The sequence below is a fragment of the Echinococcus granulosus genome, assembly GCF_000524195.1.
Source record: "Echinococcus granulosus chromosome Unknown EG_S00012, whole genome shotgun sequence".
Classification (NCBI taxonomy): domain Eukaryota; kingdom Metazoa; phylum Platyhelminthes; class Cestoda; order Cyclophyllidea; family Taeniidae; genus Echinococcus; species Echinococcus granulosus.
In genome coordinates, this window is record NW_020170392.1 from 1,584,492 (window position 1) to 1,601,001 (window position 16,510).

The 16,510-nt window shown below is 37.5% G+C and overlaps 3 protein-coding genes across 3 annotated transcripts; 2 read left to right on the top strand and 1 right to left on the bottom strand. All coding sequences in view use genetic code 11, as the record gives it.

Annotated features, from left to right (window-relative positions):
- Positions 1 to 1,761: 1,761 nt before the first annotated feature.
- On the top strand, positions 1,762 to 3,905 carry EGR_02716 (CD63 antigen; the record flags this gene model as incomplete). The annotated part of the gene is made up of 6 exons (XM_024491965.1): positions 1,762 to 1,818; positions 2,108 to 2,344; positions 2,815 to 2,889; positions 3,220 to 3,345; positions 3,429 to 3,603; positions 3,673 to 3,905. The coding sequence occupies 6 exons, from the start codon at positions 1,762 to 1,764 to the stop codon at positions 3,903 to 3,905; spliced, it is 903 nt and encodes a 300-aa protein (XP_024353780.1).
- Positions 3,906 to 4,674: 769 nt separating this feature from the next.
- EGR_02717 (hypothetical protein) lies at positions 4,675 to 5,619 on the bottom strand (the record flags this gene model as incomplete). The annotated part of the gene is made up of 2 exons (XM_024491966.1): positions 4,675 to 4,812; positions 5,506 to 5,619. 2 exons carry the CDS (start codon positions 5,617 to 5,619, stop codon positions 4,675 to 4,677), a joined length of 252 nt encoding a protein of 83 aa, XP_024353781.1.
- Positions 5,620 to 7,073: 1,454 nt separating this feature from the next.
- Positions 7,074 to 7,957, top strand: EGR_02718 (Sperm surface protein; the record flags this gene model as incomplete). Its single annotated transcript, XM_024491967.1, has 4 exons — positions 7,074 to 7,113; positions 7,513 to 7,668; positions 7,706 to 7,779; positions 7,886 to 7,957. The coding sequence occupies 4 exons, from the start codon at positions 7,074 to 7,076 to the stop codon at positions 7,955 to 7,957; spliced, it is 342 nt and encodes a 113-aa protein (XP_024353782.1).
- Between the last annotated feature and the right edge of the window lie 8,553 nt (positions 7,958 to 16,510).

Consider the following 16,510-nt stretch of genomic DNA (forward strand, 5'->3'; position numbering starts at 1 on the left):
CATGCATAAGACCTTTGGACTACTGGTATAGCTAATAAGACAGGCCGCCTGGCGGTGGTAAAGAGGCGGAGCCCAAAGTCATCCATTACCAAACCCTCAAGTTGACCAAACGATCAAAGCATCCCATTCAATCATAGCAAGACAACTACGTGTTTAACCCCTGCCTTTGTCAATTCGTTGATAGCGTTACAAAATAAATATTAAAAACAAGTGATAATTCCTCTGATTCCTCTCAATTTGATTTTCAAGGGTACATCATATATTTCATGTAATGATTTTGATAAAAATCGGTGGAAAATTTTTTTCCGAAAATGCTTTTCTGTTTGGCGCTCTTTTGTTTACCTCAACTACGTGTAAAAGTAAATAAAAGTTCGTGTGCATGTTAAATATTAATGATTGGTCAGAAACCGATGTTGCAATTATTCATTTCTATACTCCTGCCTGCAAATCCCTATCACACCTCATCAACTACTACAGCTGTACTTTGTACCATAAAATATGCATGCATTGGATTTTGGAACATCCGACCCAATGAAACAAACTTTGGCAACTTTGCCTACGGTTGTTTACGAAGGGGCATGAGCGGATCAAATTCGTTAGCACTTCAAAGCTGGTGATTAAAATTTGGCCAAATTAATTATTGCCCGAAGCATAATACGGTGAATGAAGCGTAAGTTAAAGACCAACCTTTTAAAGGTTTAATTTCCACAGCTAAGCCATTTTAATATTTTGGAATGTGTTCCTACAATAAGTACCCCGAGGTTTTCTTAGGGAGGAAAATTTGGAACAAGATGGTGGAAGCTTGTTTACTTCAGATTAGCAGGCGCAAAGAAGGTTACCTACTGAGGAGAGCAATAAACCTAGAGATAATACGGAAATGTAATTTAGATAGCCAAATGAGAAATAAGTATGCAAGGGATATTTCTGCAAGGCTGTTTGAGTTAACAGTTCCATGCAAGGAATTGGAAACTAGTCTCCTAATTAAACTTTCACATTTTTAAACAAACTATGTGAAGATGGCTGTGATTTTTACTAATGCTATTTAGATTTCGCAAACTGACCAGGTTTCTGGAAAAGCTTGCCTTTGCATTAAAGTATTGCCATCTGTTTAAATAACTAAGGCAATCGGCTAGAGTCTTATTTATGGTGTGGTTGTCGATCTTTGGCCTGTTATAGTAATACTTATTCACAAATGTTTGACCAGACAAATTATTTACGAATTAGACCATGCGCGCTTTATTGTTTATTCTTCACACTTAAAATGCAGGCAGCGTTTAGTGTATGGCCGCGTAGAATGCAATCGTCATGGCAATGCACTCAGTGTTGAAGGTGCTCAGAGAGTCAAGAAATCCATGAAGTTGTCAACTTTCCGCATTACGAAGGAGTTAGGTTGCTTTATCATGACTGAGGTCGAATTGCTTTTGCCATTTAACTTAAGGCGTCACCTAGGCCATTGGCTTTTTGTGAAACAATTTTGAATAGTGGTATAGGATTGAGTCGAATAATCACCTCAACTCTGTTAGACGCGATTGAATCATTTAGCAGTGTGTTTAATGTCTAGCTCATAAAATATGATGATTCCAAAACCCATGATTTATCATTAATTTGATCCTTTTTAAAACTTTTGTGAATTGCTAAGGGAATCAAGGAATGACTATTTTTGCTTCTATAGCAAGGAGGTTTTAAAACAGGCCCTAGGTGTTGTCAAATGTCATGCAGGTTTGAATCAATACTTAATACTTCCAATCAATTTGAATGTTGATGTCAATTTGCTTGAAGACTAGTGGGGATGGTTTTTCCCCGACAACGTCGTACGGGGTACGCGAAAGGACGAACTTAACAAATCTCAACAGTTTTATGAAATAAAAGTGGATAATTGGAGGTATGATGACATCATCAATAGCAGAATAGTTCATATGGTTCCCCTGGACCACTTTCTTCTAAAATTTTATCTGACGAGAGCCAAAAATTCACACTACGTTCCGATGAATTAAAGTTAGTATTCATAGATCGGTGGTTCATTGCCAATGAATGCTAAAAGTTATAAGTCCTTGATAGGAGTTGAACTGGCTAGACGATTGTAAGGTCTGATGGTTTTCCTTTTCAGTTGATTGGTTTGGCACTGGTTGTGGCCGGCGCCTGGGCCGTCTTCAATATTCCTTCCTTCATGCAAGCCCTTGCCTTCGCATTCGACACCGACGTTACTGGCAGTGAGCTGTACCAGAACGCCAAATTGACCCAGGCCATTGCCTACGTCTGTATCGGCCTGGGCCTCTTCATTTTCCTTGTCTCCTTCTTCGGGTGCTGTGGTGTCGTTACCGACAGCTGTTGCCTTCTCATTACTGTGAGCCCTTCCCATTCCCACTCGCTTCTCAATGACGAAATTCAGGATCGTTATTTGGCAAATATCTTTAATTACTAAATTCTCCCAAATGCTTCTTATGATGGTGCATCAGCGTCCTTTCAAACGCATTTTAAAGTCAGGGGTTATCTTTTGGATTGTAATCTATTTGAAAAGGTTTAAAATGCCATCAATCCAAATTTTATTAACAGCGTCTCTTTCTCTAAGTACCACTTCGATTTGGAAACAAGTATTTAGTATTTGATGGAATTTTAACTAGGGTCACTCGCATGATGTGACTTAGAGCAATTATGCACAAAGCGTTTATACGGCAAAACAGACGCCATGCTAGGGTGTGTCGGTAAGCCTTACCGAAATGCATACAAATGTGTATCGGATAGCCTTATTGTTGTAACTGCCGGTTTAGGCTCAATGATTGTTGCTTACTTAGCAATTGACTATTTGCATTTCAGTACGCTGTGGTTGTCAGTCTGCTCTTCCTTGCAAAGGTCATCTGTGTTCTCGTTTTCCTACTACTCGGTGAAAAGGTAGACAGTAATTTTCACGATTTAAGACTTGTGAGCTCAATAACTGTAGTGAAGTGAAAGATTTTTACCAATTTCATTGCATATTGAAGTGTAAGAAACCAGAAGACCTTTTAAAAACCTTCTTAAGCATCGCTTTTATGGTGTTGTTAGCCTATAAACCTTGATAACCCACAGATCTTTTGTGCTATTTCAGGCGAAAATGTAACATCAGCCTTTTTTGTCTTCTTGGCATCCTACCAGACATTTTAAAAAGCAAATTTCATAAATGTTCCCTGTCGAGAAATAGAGAGGAGTGACACCCCTCGATGATCCCATTATTTAACGTTGTAGATCTCACCAATCGTTATTGACAAAATTCAAGACGGTTTTTCTGCAAACTACAAGGGCTACTTGGGTCTGCCACATCAAGATGATTCCACGTCTTATTCGCAGACGATGGACACCATCATGCTGAATGTAAGCTAACATCCCCACCAGGTTCTGCTATGCAATTAATCGCCCAGTGGGTCGGAAACTGTAAACTCTTATTCCTCTTTTAGTTCCAGTGCTGTGGGGTGTACGGTCCGCAGGACTTTGAACAAGTAAGGACCTCGGCGCTGTGGCATGAAGTAGGTCGACTGTATGTCAACGCAGAGAGTCGAGAGATTACCGGGGATGCCGTCGGCTTGCCCGTTGCCTGCTGCCAATTCCGCAACATTGATTTCCCCATGAACTGTACGGTTAACAGCAAATCTTTGAATAGGATCGTATTCTTTTGTAACAACATGTTTTGCCACCTTTCAGCTACATTTCACCAACTGCATCGGAGCATGAAGAACACGCAGTGTCCAGTTAAGCCAGTGTCCGCCTACAATACAATGGGCTGTGTCGAAAGAATATCTTCCACTCTGAAACAGTACACAGTGGCAATTGCAGTAGCACCGGTAATAATCGCTGTTATCGAAGTGATAGGCGTAATTTTGGCCAGCGCATTGGCCCACGAAGTGAAGCAGGATGTGGGACGGTTATACTACTAGTAGGAGGACCTATTTCATCCGAGTAGAGAAAGGACAAACAGGCAGACAGAAAGAGACGAAAGGTCTCGTACATAGCCATGAACACAAGACACTCATCCTCTCTTGCAATCATTTGTGAATTTCTAATGAACCACACCTCAAGAATGATCACCGGCGTTCAGTATGACAACCTGTAAAGATTCTAATGGACCAGATACGATTAAAATAGTTCCCATTTTACTGGTTAAATTACTTGTATTTCCACGCAGTTTGCCAGATTTTCTAAAAAAAGGTCCGAAAATCGCAGTAAAACGCCATGCTACTACAAGAAAACAAGTAGATGACATATTTAATTGCATAAAACTATTCTTAAAAATGACTGCATTTAATTTTCTGAAGGGCAGAAAACGCCTTAAAAAGAGGCCTATTGGGTGCATTTCAAATCTAAGCACTTTACAAACGCCCACCGCATGGATAACAAACAAAAATTAAGAGAGGTATCGTTAAGACCGCGAGTCGCCTAATGGGGCACTAAGCCTAAGAGATAACCCGACCTATGACTTAAAGAAAACGCTACCTACTTGTATTACAAAGAACTATTGCTAAGAAAACTACTGACCTCTAATTAGTTATTAACTAATTGCTACCATACTTTTTAATAAGTTCCACGACTCTAGGATTCTTAAAATGAATGATTTGTTAACTGATAGAGTACAAAAAAGGTGGGTTTGACCAATGCGAAAAGAGGAAAAGTTATGATATGTATTGAGTGAAAACCGAAGCAGTAAAACTAGAAAATATCATCGGGAGGACTTGTGGCATTGTCCAGCAGATCTTGAAGAATCCTTCTCTGAGACGGATTAATTTCGGATTGGATAAAACTAGCAGTCGTATCCAATGAGGCGAGATCTTCAGACATATACGCAAGCTATAGCATTGTAAGCAGAGATAAACACTAAACCTACAATTAAGGATTTCAGGTACAAAAACATGCCACTTTCTAAGTAACGAGCAAAGTTGTCTTTCATAGATTCAGCAGCGTCATCGACGTAGGCAGTGAGAGATAATGGTCCCTCTTTAGAAATTTCTTTGGATTTTGGGGGCTATCAATTCGTTATAAGAATGCACAGACATACCAAGGTTGAGAGGACAAGAAGGACCCGGTAAACTTCTGTTTCTTTTAAAAGATCAAGAAATAATTCAATTTCATATCCATGTGTTTCTAAAGTGAGTAAAACAGTATCGGAGTAAACACACCACAAGCATCCATGGAAAGGGTTTGGATCTTAAAAACAGTATTGAGAGCAGAAGAGTAATCACCTAGAGTGAGAATCAGCAAATGAATGCCATATAAGGTTCGTACGAGTGAGAATGTAAATTTGTAAGCATTTCATTAGGATGTGGGTGACACGAGGCGCATCACGGCAAAAAATGTCAGCGGCATGACTATAAACATTTATTGCCTCGGAGAGCCGCTTAGACTTCTACAAAGAAAATTGCATAACTTACAACGGAAGAAAACCGATAAAATATCTCCACAGAATATATAACAGTTGGCAGCATGTGTGAGCGAGACACAGGACTCATAAACCTAAAAGATGTTTGAAAGTAGGGGACCTACCTTTGCTGCTTTGAGAAGGCAGGAAATGGCGTGTTCCAGCAGTTCGCCTGAAGACAAAGTGGTAGAGGTTTGAAGATTTTCCTCAGCTCTTGCAAAGAGACGACCCGCTTCCATCAAAGCAGCTGCCTCAGCGAACCCATCCGAATTCAAAGCTTCACACTGTGCTTTGCCTAGAGCAAACACAGCCGCGTATTCATAGGTATCTTCAGTAGCCAGCAATTTCGCGATGTATGCTATTTCAAATGATGTTATAGAACAATGCCGGAAAACGCACCAAAATCATTCCTCGCCTCATCGACGTTCGCCTGTCGAAATATTTTCCTATATGTGAATGTAAAATGCGACTGTACTTCTGCAATTTCCCTGCAATCTCCCTATACAAACTGCCATATTCCACGTTGGGATTCATTACGGCATTAGTGACCTTGACAGTCACAAGGAGTAGGCTTACAAGCCGTTGTGAAACCTTGGGAGTAAGAAAACGTTACAATGTGATAGATGTAAAAAAGAATGTCGTGGATGTGAAGGCGACCGAAAAACCAACAACCAATCTAAAACACGCCCAAAGATTTACAAACTGAAGACCTGAAATTGTGTTTTTTTTTTTAAATCAGAAAAAGTAAAGTATTTGCAGCACCCTAACAGGATGGAAAGCTTAAAAACCAATACGGCTTTGCTTGCTAAGTGATAATTGATTATACTCAAATAAATTATTTGATACAGCTGGTCGTGTTAAAGAACCATGTGTCAGTTTTCTTTGCGTACTACAGCATCGCTCCGAAATCTGCCTGAAGACAAAAACATAATATGCACCAAAATACATATATTTGACATAGAGCAAAACTTGGGGCCATTGGCATTCCTCGGAGTCCGGCCCACCCTAGCAAAGATACATTGGCAGAAGCCCAAAGTTTTTCCTTCGTCAAAACCGAGAGATAAGCAACCGGTGCATTATGCTACCAAAATCGCACATTCTTTAGACTTACTCAAAAATGAGAGAAAATATGCAGGCAAAAAATGTGCTGTTGAAGTACAGAAGGGATTAGGGCTGCCGGCATAGCCTGGAGGCCAGACAGCTCGAAAATAGGTAGTGGTGAGCCCCCAGGAGCGGCGTTATATGTGTCGAGAATTAAACACACAACTGGATAATGGCAACGTAATCAAGATTTCTTTTAAGGAGCTTGAAGTTTATTTATTTGACCCGGTTGCAGTCATGGGAAAAATTTTGTATACTTTTGCTCAAATTCAAATCAATGTATCCAATGCAAGGTCTAAAATGTTGTGCGTTTTTCATATTTTAAAAACACAGCAAACCAAAGCGGCCTGCATGTTTTACAAATATGCAACGACACACTATTTCTGCTATTTAAAATGAAGTTTTGCGGATTCGCTCAAAATGTTGGTCTAGATTCATAACAAACCCCCATTTCTCACAAAATTCTGATTAATTCATAAGTCACCTTGTTATTTTCTCACATATATTTTTGTAGTTTTATGTTAGACTTTACAGACAATTTTTTATGCACGTGTTTCACCTAAAAGGTCGCTTTGTTGGAGTAGGTGATGTCATGGCAAAAGACTCCTGCCTACTTCAAACTGTCCGCGCAAGTCAAAATGAAATTTTTTGCTTGTCTTTGCCAAAAAAAACTTTGCGGATCCTTGGCACCTGTGTTTAACTTAGTCTACATATTTTTTTATTTAGGGACAAATGCTTATATCGGAAAATCAGCGCTCAAATTTGCCCTAATGCATTTGGACAAGTTTGGGCTGCTTGGTTTTTGTTTATTGTATATATTAAATTTTTATGGGTTTTTTTTAAACCTGGTGTTTTTGTTTTGAGAACTTGGTAATGGTTTGTAGTGTGTGGTCATTCAACCACACTTACTTGTTTTATCCATACTTTGATTCACAAATCCACTACAGCAGGAGGGAATTTCTAGCAACCTTTTCTTTTCTTACCATGTTTTTCTAAACTTTAATTGTATTTGTGGTTCTCTCTTTTTTTAGATATGTCGGCTCCATTCTCCAACACCCACTTGCGCGTTCCTCCCGGGTTTGCAAACATTCTCTGGTGCTTTGCGCGCGAAGTTCTACGCGTTCAGCCACCTGATATACTTAGATTTGGGATGGAATATTTTGACCACCTGTTGCGGGTAAGACTAGGTAAGGTATCTTTGTATTTAATGTAAAATTAACCCAGAAACCGGAGAGGAAGATATTGCGAAACTTGGTGCCGCGATCGATGATAGGTACTACAACAACCGTTCATTTGTAGTGAGTTTAAACATATACTGTCCCTATTACCTTAGGTTATGATATTTGTTAGTGGTTTTTAAATTGTCTTCTTACATACAATTCTACTATTTTTTATTATATTCAGATGTCCACACCTGGGCCGCATTCAAATCGCAATAAACCTCAACCAGGTTACCTTGATGGCTGCAAACCCTAGTTTATTTTCCTGAAGACGTCCTATTCCAATTAATAAAATAAAGCATCTTGTGTGTAGTGCCTAATACATTTTGCTTGTGAGTGGATATGATGCAGACTTTGTGCCTATTGGTTTACAGCCATCAACAAGACTTTAGAAGTTTGGCAGTTGTAGAGTCATTATTAGCTCATTAAATACAAAGTATCTGAATTCAGGCGTGACATTTAATTAGGATCTAATGGGTCATTTAAACATTTTATATTTTGACAGTAACGTTGCGACAAAGCCAAATCGATATATTTCTGCAAATTTTGTGAGGCTGTGAAATCATGGTAGCTTAATCCGTTATCACAGAGTAACTAGGTGTTGGGACTTGCATTTACGTCAAAAAGTTGTGGCTGGCTGATGCGATGTCTAGTATAGTTTGTGGTTTATAATCAAAATTTTAACTCATGCCACATGGTTTGAACTATGATGTCCTAACAATGTAAAAATTGGGTCATTTTGCATAATAAATAACCTCACCTTAACACTTGGTCTTCTTTGCTGTAATACGAATCTATAAAAAATAGTCAAATTTATGTCACTTGCTGAAACTCAAATTGCCTTGGGAATACACTTATGTACAAAGGTATCTTAGATATTTTACTCATATCCGTATTTGTCAAGTTATTCTAATTAAGACTTGAAAGCGCAATGGCAGAACGAAGCACTGATATGATTCATACTTAGAAAGTTGAAGTACGGAAGGTTATGCTTCTTGACATCTAACCATGGACATCGATTTGATCTATTGGGGTTTAGATGGTCATCACAGTATCAGATCAATGTCGAAACTTATCTGCATTAATTCCTCACAGACCATAAAATGTGCAGGATGTCATATTATAATAAGCTAAAACCAGTGCATCTGCGTCTTTTGATAACAACATGGATGCTTCATTAACACGAGAATTAGATTGACAAAATTAACAGTAGATTATGTATGATGCGTCCAGTCTTAAAATCTCAAGATTGGTTACAAGTCTGATCAAGTAGTTGTGGGGTTTTAAAACTCGCGTTCAATAATTTCGTAATATATTTAAGTAAAATTTATGTCAACCTCACTGACATACTCCAGTTCCATTTTTTGTTAAAGGAGCTCTGTGTCTTTGTTTTTATTTAAAATAACGAGGAATCATCGTCTGCTTACACATTTTCCCCGACTATTTCCTAATTTGCCCGCAAGTGATTACTGACTTATATCTAGTGATTTTGTGTAAGTATTATACCAAACATGGTGTAGTACGCACATTCAATAATAACTTAGCCATCATTATTTGGGAATTCAGGAAGGCCACCCTCTATCTAATGGACCGAGAGGTCCTACTTTCACTTAAAAGTAGAAACTTTGTTTGCGATTTTAGAGACAAATAGGGGATTCTGAGATTATACCCGTTCTCAAACCAATGGGTTCACAATGAGATAAAACGAAGTTTATTTTGCATTTGCCAGTCCGTAGATGGATAACGAGAGTGCAAATATGCGAAGTAGATTCAAGTGCGATATATTTAGTCCATTGAAAACCTAATTTTGCACTTACAAGTTGCAATTAATTTCATAGTTGAATTGCATAATCAAGCTAAACATTGGATGTACCCTTATTGATAATGGTAGTAATAGTTATCCCTTATAATAATTTCAAATTTTACCATTATATAAATGAGGGAATTTAATTTTTTGGCTGTCCTAATTATTTACCCTACCTTATTTGAGTTTTCTGTTGTTGTCTGACTTCGGTTATTTTCCGTCTTACACATTAAGTAATTAATCGCATTTTAGATTATTTCGTCTATCCTTCCCATGTTCCATTGTACAATTCCCACCCAAAAGAGTACTTAAGAATGCTAAAGTATGAATGCGGAAATAATAAATTAATAATTGGCATTATCTTTAAATGTTATTTCAATACCTTGTAAGGCCACACAGCATCACTTCGTTGATAAATAAATGCTACTGATTTTAAGCACTACAAGTATACTTAACAAGAGTGCAGTTCTGTATAACGTTTTGAGTTTATGCTATGGTTCTAGGATTCAAGTCGTAGATTTCTCTGTTACTCAGGAAACGGTCATTTCTTTTAGCAATACCACTTAATAGCCAAGACGTAAACATTGGTAGGCTGTGAACACATCGGCAAGTCCATTTGAAAGGGCGTAAAAACTGCCTCGATTTTTTAAGCATGACTTGTTTGTATCATCATCGGAGCAGCTTACAGGGTAGCTTTGAGGGGGTTGAGTGGTCCACTACCATGACTCCATATAGTGTAGCTAGTTGAGAGTTTTGCTTCCGTTTGAATAAACTGTCTGCATTGTAAAAAAATATCCTTTGAATCCATGACTAATTTATCACCAAACACTAATCGAGCCAGTGTTGGACTAAATAGTGCTATCGTAGAAACAAAAGATTTCGTGGTATAAATGCAAACACATAGGTTAACCAAACCTAGTGGTCGGTGGACCGATGCAAGCATTTGCAGTTTGTGGAAGTAATTAGAATCAAGACACATTTATATCACCCACAAGGCGATTTTTGTTTTAGGGCGCTAGCATTTTAGTTTCAAAGTTTTCTAAGAGTCAGTGGAATAGATTTCTGGAAGCGCTTGTTCGAAAGCGAATAATTAAATATGTCACACAGGTAGTTATAAAGTAGCAATGGTAAGAAAGTAGAAGTACAGATTAAACGCCCATTAAATCGCTACAAATTATCTTTTATGACGCCCATATAATCGCCCGTGCCTATTTGCATAATGCCAAAAATACGAGCATATATGCTCATTTTTACGGAAAACACAATTTCAAAAAACTTTCAATGCTCTTATACAAATGAGATATTTCAAGAATATATTTTTAGAAAAAGGTTACAATTCCGTTTAAGCAGTAAAACAACCTCTTTTAACGTGAAAGTAGATCCCCGTTGGGTCTTTCAGATTCCAGGCCATACTTTTATACCTTGGAATGCTACCTTTTTAAATAAAACGTCAGATATGTTACTTTTAGAAATGTTTGAGGTGATGAGGGAGAGAACGGTTCTTTTCATCCATATCAGTGAATAAGTGGTACGTATACTAAAAGATGACAGCAATCCTGTGAGGCTACTAGGTAAATCTGCATCGTCCCTCACTTACACTGTAAAGGCACCGTGTTTGGCTGAGTGAGTGATTTGTGACGTTCAACGTTTATTGAGCGGGAAAACGAATCATTTGCGATCCCAAAACGACGCACTCACCACCCACGGCACGATTCAGAGGTTATGTGGCACTTCAATCCTAGAAAAGTGGGATATATAAGCCTGATACTAATCGCAAGGCAGCTTGAAGGTGTAGAAGCGGAACAATGCATTGAGGAACCGAAAGGACTAGTGAGCTAGTGGAAAGAGAGTTTTGAGCTTAAAAGATGAGGCAATGCCTCCTACTGCACACGACAAAACTGACCAGCGGCAAGATTTGCGCTTTAGCTCGAGAGGATTGGGGAATGGGGGGGGGGGGGGGGAATGCGAAAGAGAGGAAGATAATACTCCATCCTCATTCTTGGTATTCTCCTTATGGTATTCAAGAAATGACCACCCCTCCTTGGCATCAGCAGATAATCAAAAGCGAAATAGAAAGAGGAATAAAATGCGGAAGTGACCAAGGTGAAGTTCATTGCGTTTAGAGACGACGCTGTTCATAATTGTTGACATCCGCAATTTTGTACCTCGTTGGGAGGGGGACAGTAGTCTAGAATGTTACTTGTTCTCGTAATTTAAGTTTAAAAGAATTGCTTGTGGCAATATTGCTTTCATACTAAAAATGCAGCGAACAAATTTGGCTACCTTTTATCACAGCATGAATAAAAGTAGTTAACCCTATTTGATTTTCCAGAAGAAAGGCTTATAACACCTATTAGTGTAACCATAGCACAAAATATGCGCCGCTTTGTTTTGTGCCTAAGTATGAATGAATTACATGAGGGACCTAAATTTAGCATCATTTTCAAACTTCAAAGTTGACCACCGTGATAAACTGAATATAAGTTGCACAAACACTTTTGTACGCCATTCACCTATAATTCACAAGACTTGCATTAAGACTACTTTATCCCCGAAGTTGAAAATGGGTCCTAGACTTCGATACGAATAGTATTTTGTATTGAGCATGGGTCAAAGCTCATGAAGTTTTTAGGCGTACACGAAAATGATTGGTCGGTGCGTTGGCCAATAGGCCATGGCAACATGACATAACAGAGAACTCAAGAGTATATCATTCGAAATCGGGTCAAAATGGAACACATGCAGAAGGTTTGCATCATTTCCAATATGTTTATCAGTTTTGCTATGGTAATGCAACGGAGTGTTTTTTCGGAGTCTTAGTTCTGTTGGAATAGGTAGTTTGAAGCGCACATCCATGCAAGCCATAGCTTAAAGAAATGCAAACATGATGAAATGTGAACATCTTGTGTAAAAAATGTATTTTATTAGCAATGGGGAAATTCAGTGATTTTGGTTTGTTGCTTCTACCCATTTGTTTATCGTAGGTGGTAACCTCGCGTAAGTTTCTTTCTAAATTCAATTATTCAAAGCACCCTTTTGGTGTCCACTACTTGAACAAGTTCGTTGCAATCCATTTAACCGCATTCGTTCGTTTACGCAACTACACAAATTATTTTGCATACTTTTATATTCTGATAAAAGTGGTCGACGGTATATGGTTGTGTCCTTTTTGAGTAGGAAGGAAGTTTTCTGTCTTATTGCTTTTAAAAGCATCGCTCCGTGTAATTCAAAGTATGTCCTCATTTTGAAGCAACTTTCTGTTTCTATGATAAAAAAAACAAGGTTATTTTCTTGTTCTAATATTCGTGTAAGGAATCATTTTCATAAAATACAGGATAGATTACTGGGCAAGATGGGATAGGAGCGCTTACTCACTAGATGAAATCCAATAAGAATGAGGAAAGTAATAAGTACCTTGCACAACTCAAATAGTCAAAGTAAATAATTTTGAATTAAACGGTAACAGCTAGCTTTATTTTAAATAAGTTATAAGTTTATTCTCATTCATAAAAGTAGCCGCCAGAGATGGAGGAAACCATTGACATTGACTTGAACGACCCAAAGGTTGAAAAAGCAGCTGTAAAAATTCAGTCGCAGTTTTCAAAGTTGAAAAGGGACCGCAACTCGAAACCAAGTGACCAGGTAGTCCCTATGGCCTTTTTGAAGATGTTGCTTTTTGGAGTTTCAATAATTCAGCATTTTCGTGCATAAATTTGATTTGCTAACTTTGGTGGAGTTTGAAGTTCTCATACCTGCACTGACTAAGAGTAAACCATTTCTAAAGTATTCAGTTTATCTATTTTGATTTGTAAGTAATACTTATTGCTTAATGTTTGCATCAGAGAGCACATTCCCTCACACATGCATATATCAAAAAATTGTGCTCATTTCATCCAGGTTTCATCGGACTCCCTCATTTTTTTGAGATTTATGAGGCAAAAAGCATAATTAACTCAGTCTTTTAAGTATAACTCATTAATGTGGCTTTATTTCACGAGCTTTTTATTTTATTTGCGTGCTTTTGTACGATTAAGGCCGCGGTTGGCGTAAGACGTGACTGAGGTGGAAGCGAAATTAACGTCAAAAACACTGTTGCAATATAAATACATAAATATATTGATATCTTTTTTTAGTGCTAAGAATTCACACAATTTAAGTAGTTTAAAATGGCGGCTTTTATTTCAGGCTTCCGCCAATCCTCAACAAAATTAATGGAGGTAATAATTTACGCTTTTAGATGCTAAACTTCGGTAAACTTAATTGCTTATTCAAATTTCATGTACAAGTTGTAATTTCATATAATATTACTTGGCTGATGTCTCATTAGAATAAAAATCTATTTCGTCTATTTTCTATTTATTTTAGGAACTCATCGCGATTGTCCTGAGGATCATAAACGGATCCACTTTGGAAGGCATTTCATTCAAACTCTAATACATTTAAACGTAAAGATTAATTTTCTGCATTTAATTTATATTGCCTCCGTGGTCAAAAATTAGTTTTTGAAATCAATGTTCATTGCATTCACTTCTTGTCTTTTTTGCACATTTCAAAAAAAGCGGATAGGTTTGTTTTGGGGAATAGGATTACTTTTGTGATGGTTTTAAGCCCCACTTATGACACCTTACATTGGGCACGCGATGAACAACAAATCTTATCAAATTTATTTAATAAGCAATTGCACAAAAGAGGCCATTTCAGAAAAGCCTCCAGAGAGCAGTTAGGGAAACATGTTCCCAGTCGGCTTGCAATAGAAATTCAGCGTCACAAGTGTTTTTTAAAGGAAATAAATTCATCCTAACTCGAAATACATTATTACTCAAGTGCAGAAAGACGATCCTTAGAATGGTACATCAAAAATATTAAGCGATATTTACTAATTAAAGCCTCTACAAAACTTGCAGACAGAGGTACATTCTCGTGGAAAAAACATTACCTAAACTTGCAGGTATCCGATAAGGTGCCTAGACTTAAACCTTTCGAAATATGAAAGATCCACATGACATACTGCCCGACATAAAATACACTGATGAGAAAACATAATTATATTGACAAGTAATGCCAACATCATTAAAAAGCACGTAAATTTCATGATACATCATTGACAACTTCAGACAACAACTACAGTAAATCATTTTTCGTCCATTCCCGGAGTTAAAGACACAATAACTTCTTTTGAAAAATCGTTATTTCTAATAACAGAAGCATGCTTTGTGAGTGTTTCATTTGTTGGAACTTTCAGACGAAGCTTCACTTTACTTATCCAGTTGCATTCAACATCATGCAATAGTTTTAAGGTAACCTAATAAGCAGTAAGCAAAGCAAAAATTCTGAAAATAATATTTTTAATCTAAGAGAAACCACTACTTTTTTCTAAATGTTCCATTCTTTTGTGGAACTAACGTCTTTTTGCGATGATTTTAAGCTCACACACCCTTGTCTTGAAAATACTGACAGCCGCAAAGGGAAAAGATGGGAGGAGACTGCTACTCATGTCTCGAAAAGTTCTTGTCTGCTTTGGCAATGCAAAAGTCTCTCGTATACTACGTCGTAAAATGGGTGGATTTTTCGTAACCAAGCTTTAGCGGTGGAAATACATAAAGATTACTTTTTACAGTAAAGTGGCGATCACACTATGCGACCAAATCAGTAGCACCTAACATGGGACAAATTGGGCCTTGACAAACAGATTGGTCTAAAAGATAAAAAGAAAGTAGTATTTAAGGTAGTGGTCATAAAATGGACATCATTTAGTGTTGAAGATGACATGCCTTAATGATCATATGTCCCAACTAGATTGTAAATGCCCAGTATTGTTTAGAGGCTTTTAATTTATGATCAGAAAACAAATAAGGAATCAAAAGAGATTATTAGGGTCTATTTAAACCCAATCAACTCATAACCCAATTTTGAAGTGGAAAATATCCTCTGTTTTCTTCTATTTACGTTCCATTTCCGTTCTTTTACCTGCCATTACCAGATAACATCTTTTTACTTGCTATCCAATAGTACAAAATGCTCAGTCAAATTTTGTTTAGATTTTGGGTTTAGGGGTGAATTAAACTAAGTTTTTATTTACTATCATATTTAAATAACGCCTCTATGATTTAGGAAGCTAAACAAATCGGATTTTTAAGCCAGTTTAAAAACGACAAAACTTGTAATCATGAACTGACATTATTGGCACATTGATAGACTCATTTACACAAATCATGATATTCATTAAATAAATCATTTTCTCTCCATCCCTCTGTAACTCAGAGCACAATAATCCTCACTGCTCGCATTAGATGAATCGAGTTTCGGGAATTTACAGAACTGCTGTACAATTTTGGCGGCAATGTATCAAAATTCCTAGCTGAGAGAGGATTGCACCTAACCCTGTGCATAATCAGCAATTCATAAAATTTTTATAAAATTATGCATAATGGCGCTTTTTAAAATCTCTGTATTTAAATAAGGTCATTTAAGCAATAGAACTACCTTAACAGACGACAGTAGTGTAAATCCCAGAGTCCATCAGGCGCACAAGAACTTGGATAAGGGGTTGAGTGACTCTAAACATCGTGGTACTGCCTTACATGTATAATTTTAATCCAATTTAGAGAATTAGGTTTGAAGTGGTGGATTACTTCACCAGGATAAAAGCAGCATAAAAGTAGGTGCAGGATGGACTTACAGAAGATGTACGTCACTGTCATATCCATGCCATAGCGATTGGCAGCCATGCACGTGTAATTCCCGTAGTCACTTTCTCGAATATTTTTCACTTTTAACAGCGAAATTACATCTGTCACCTGAAGAATACGGTGGTCTTTCAGATGCCTTTTCCGAGAAAATAAAAATATGTATGTTTGCCTACAAGTTTAACCTCACAAACTTGATTGGATCGCACACATTGCAGCAAGCATTCTCGGAGGAAAATAGGCCATCATAATCCAATTGAGCTGTGTCCTACTTAAATTGTTCTGTTTTGAACTAGAAAATGGCATTTTATTTCAGCCC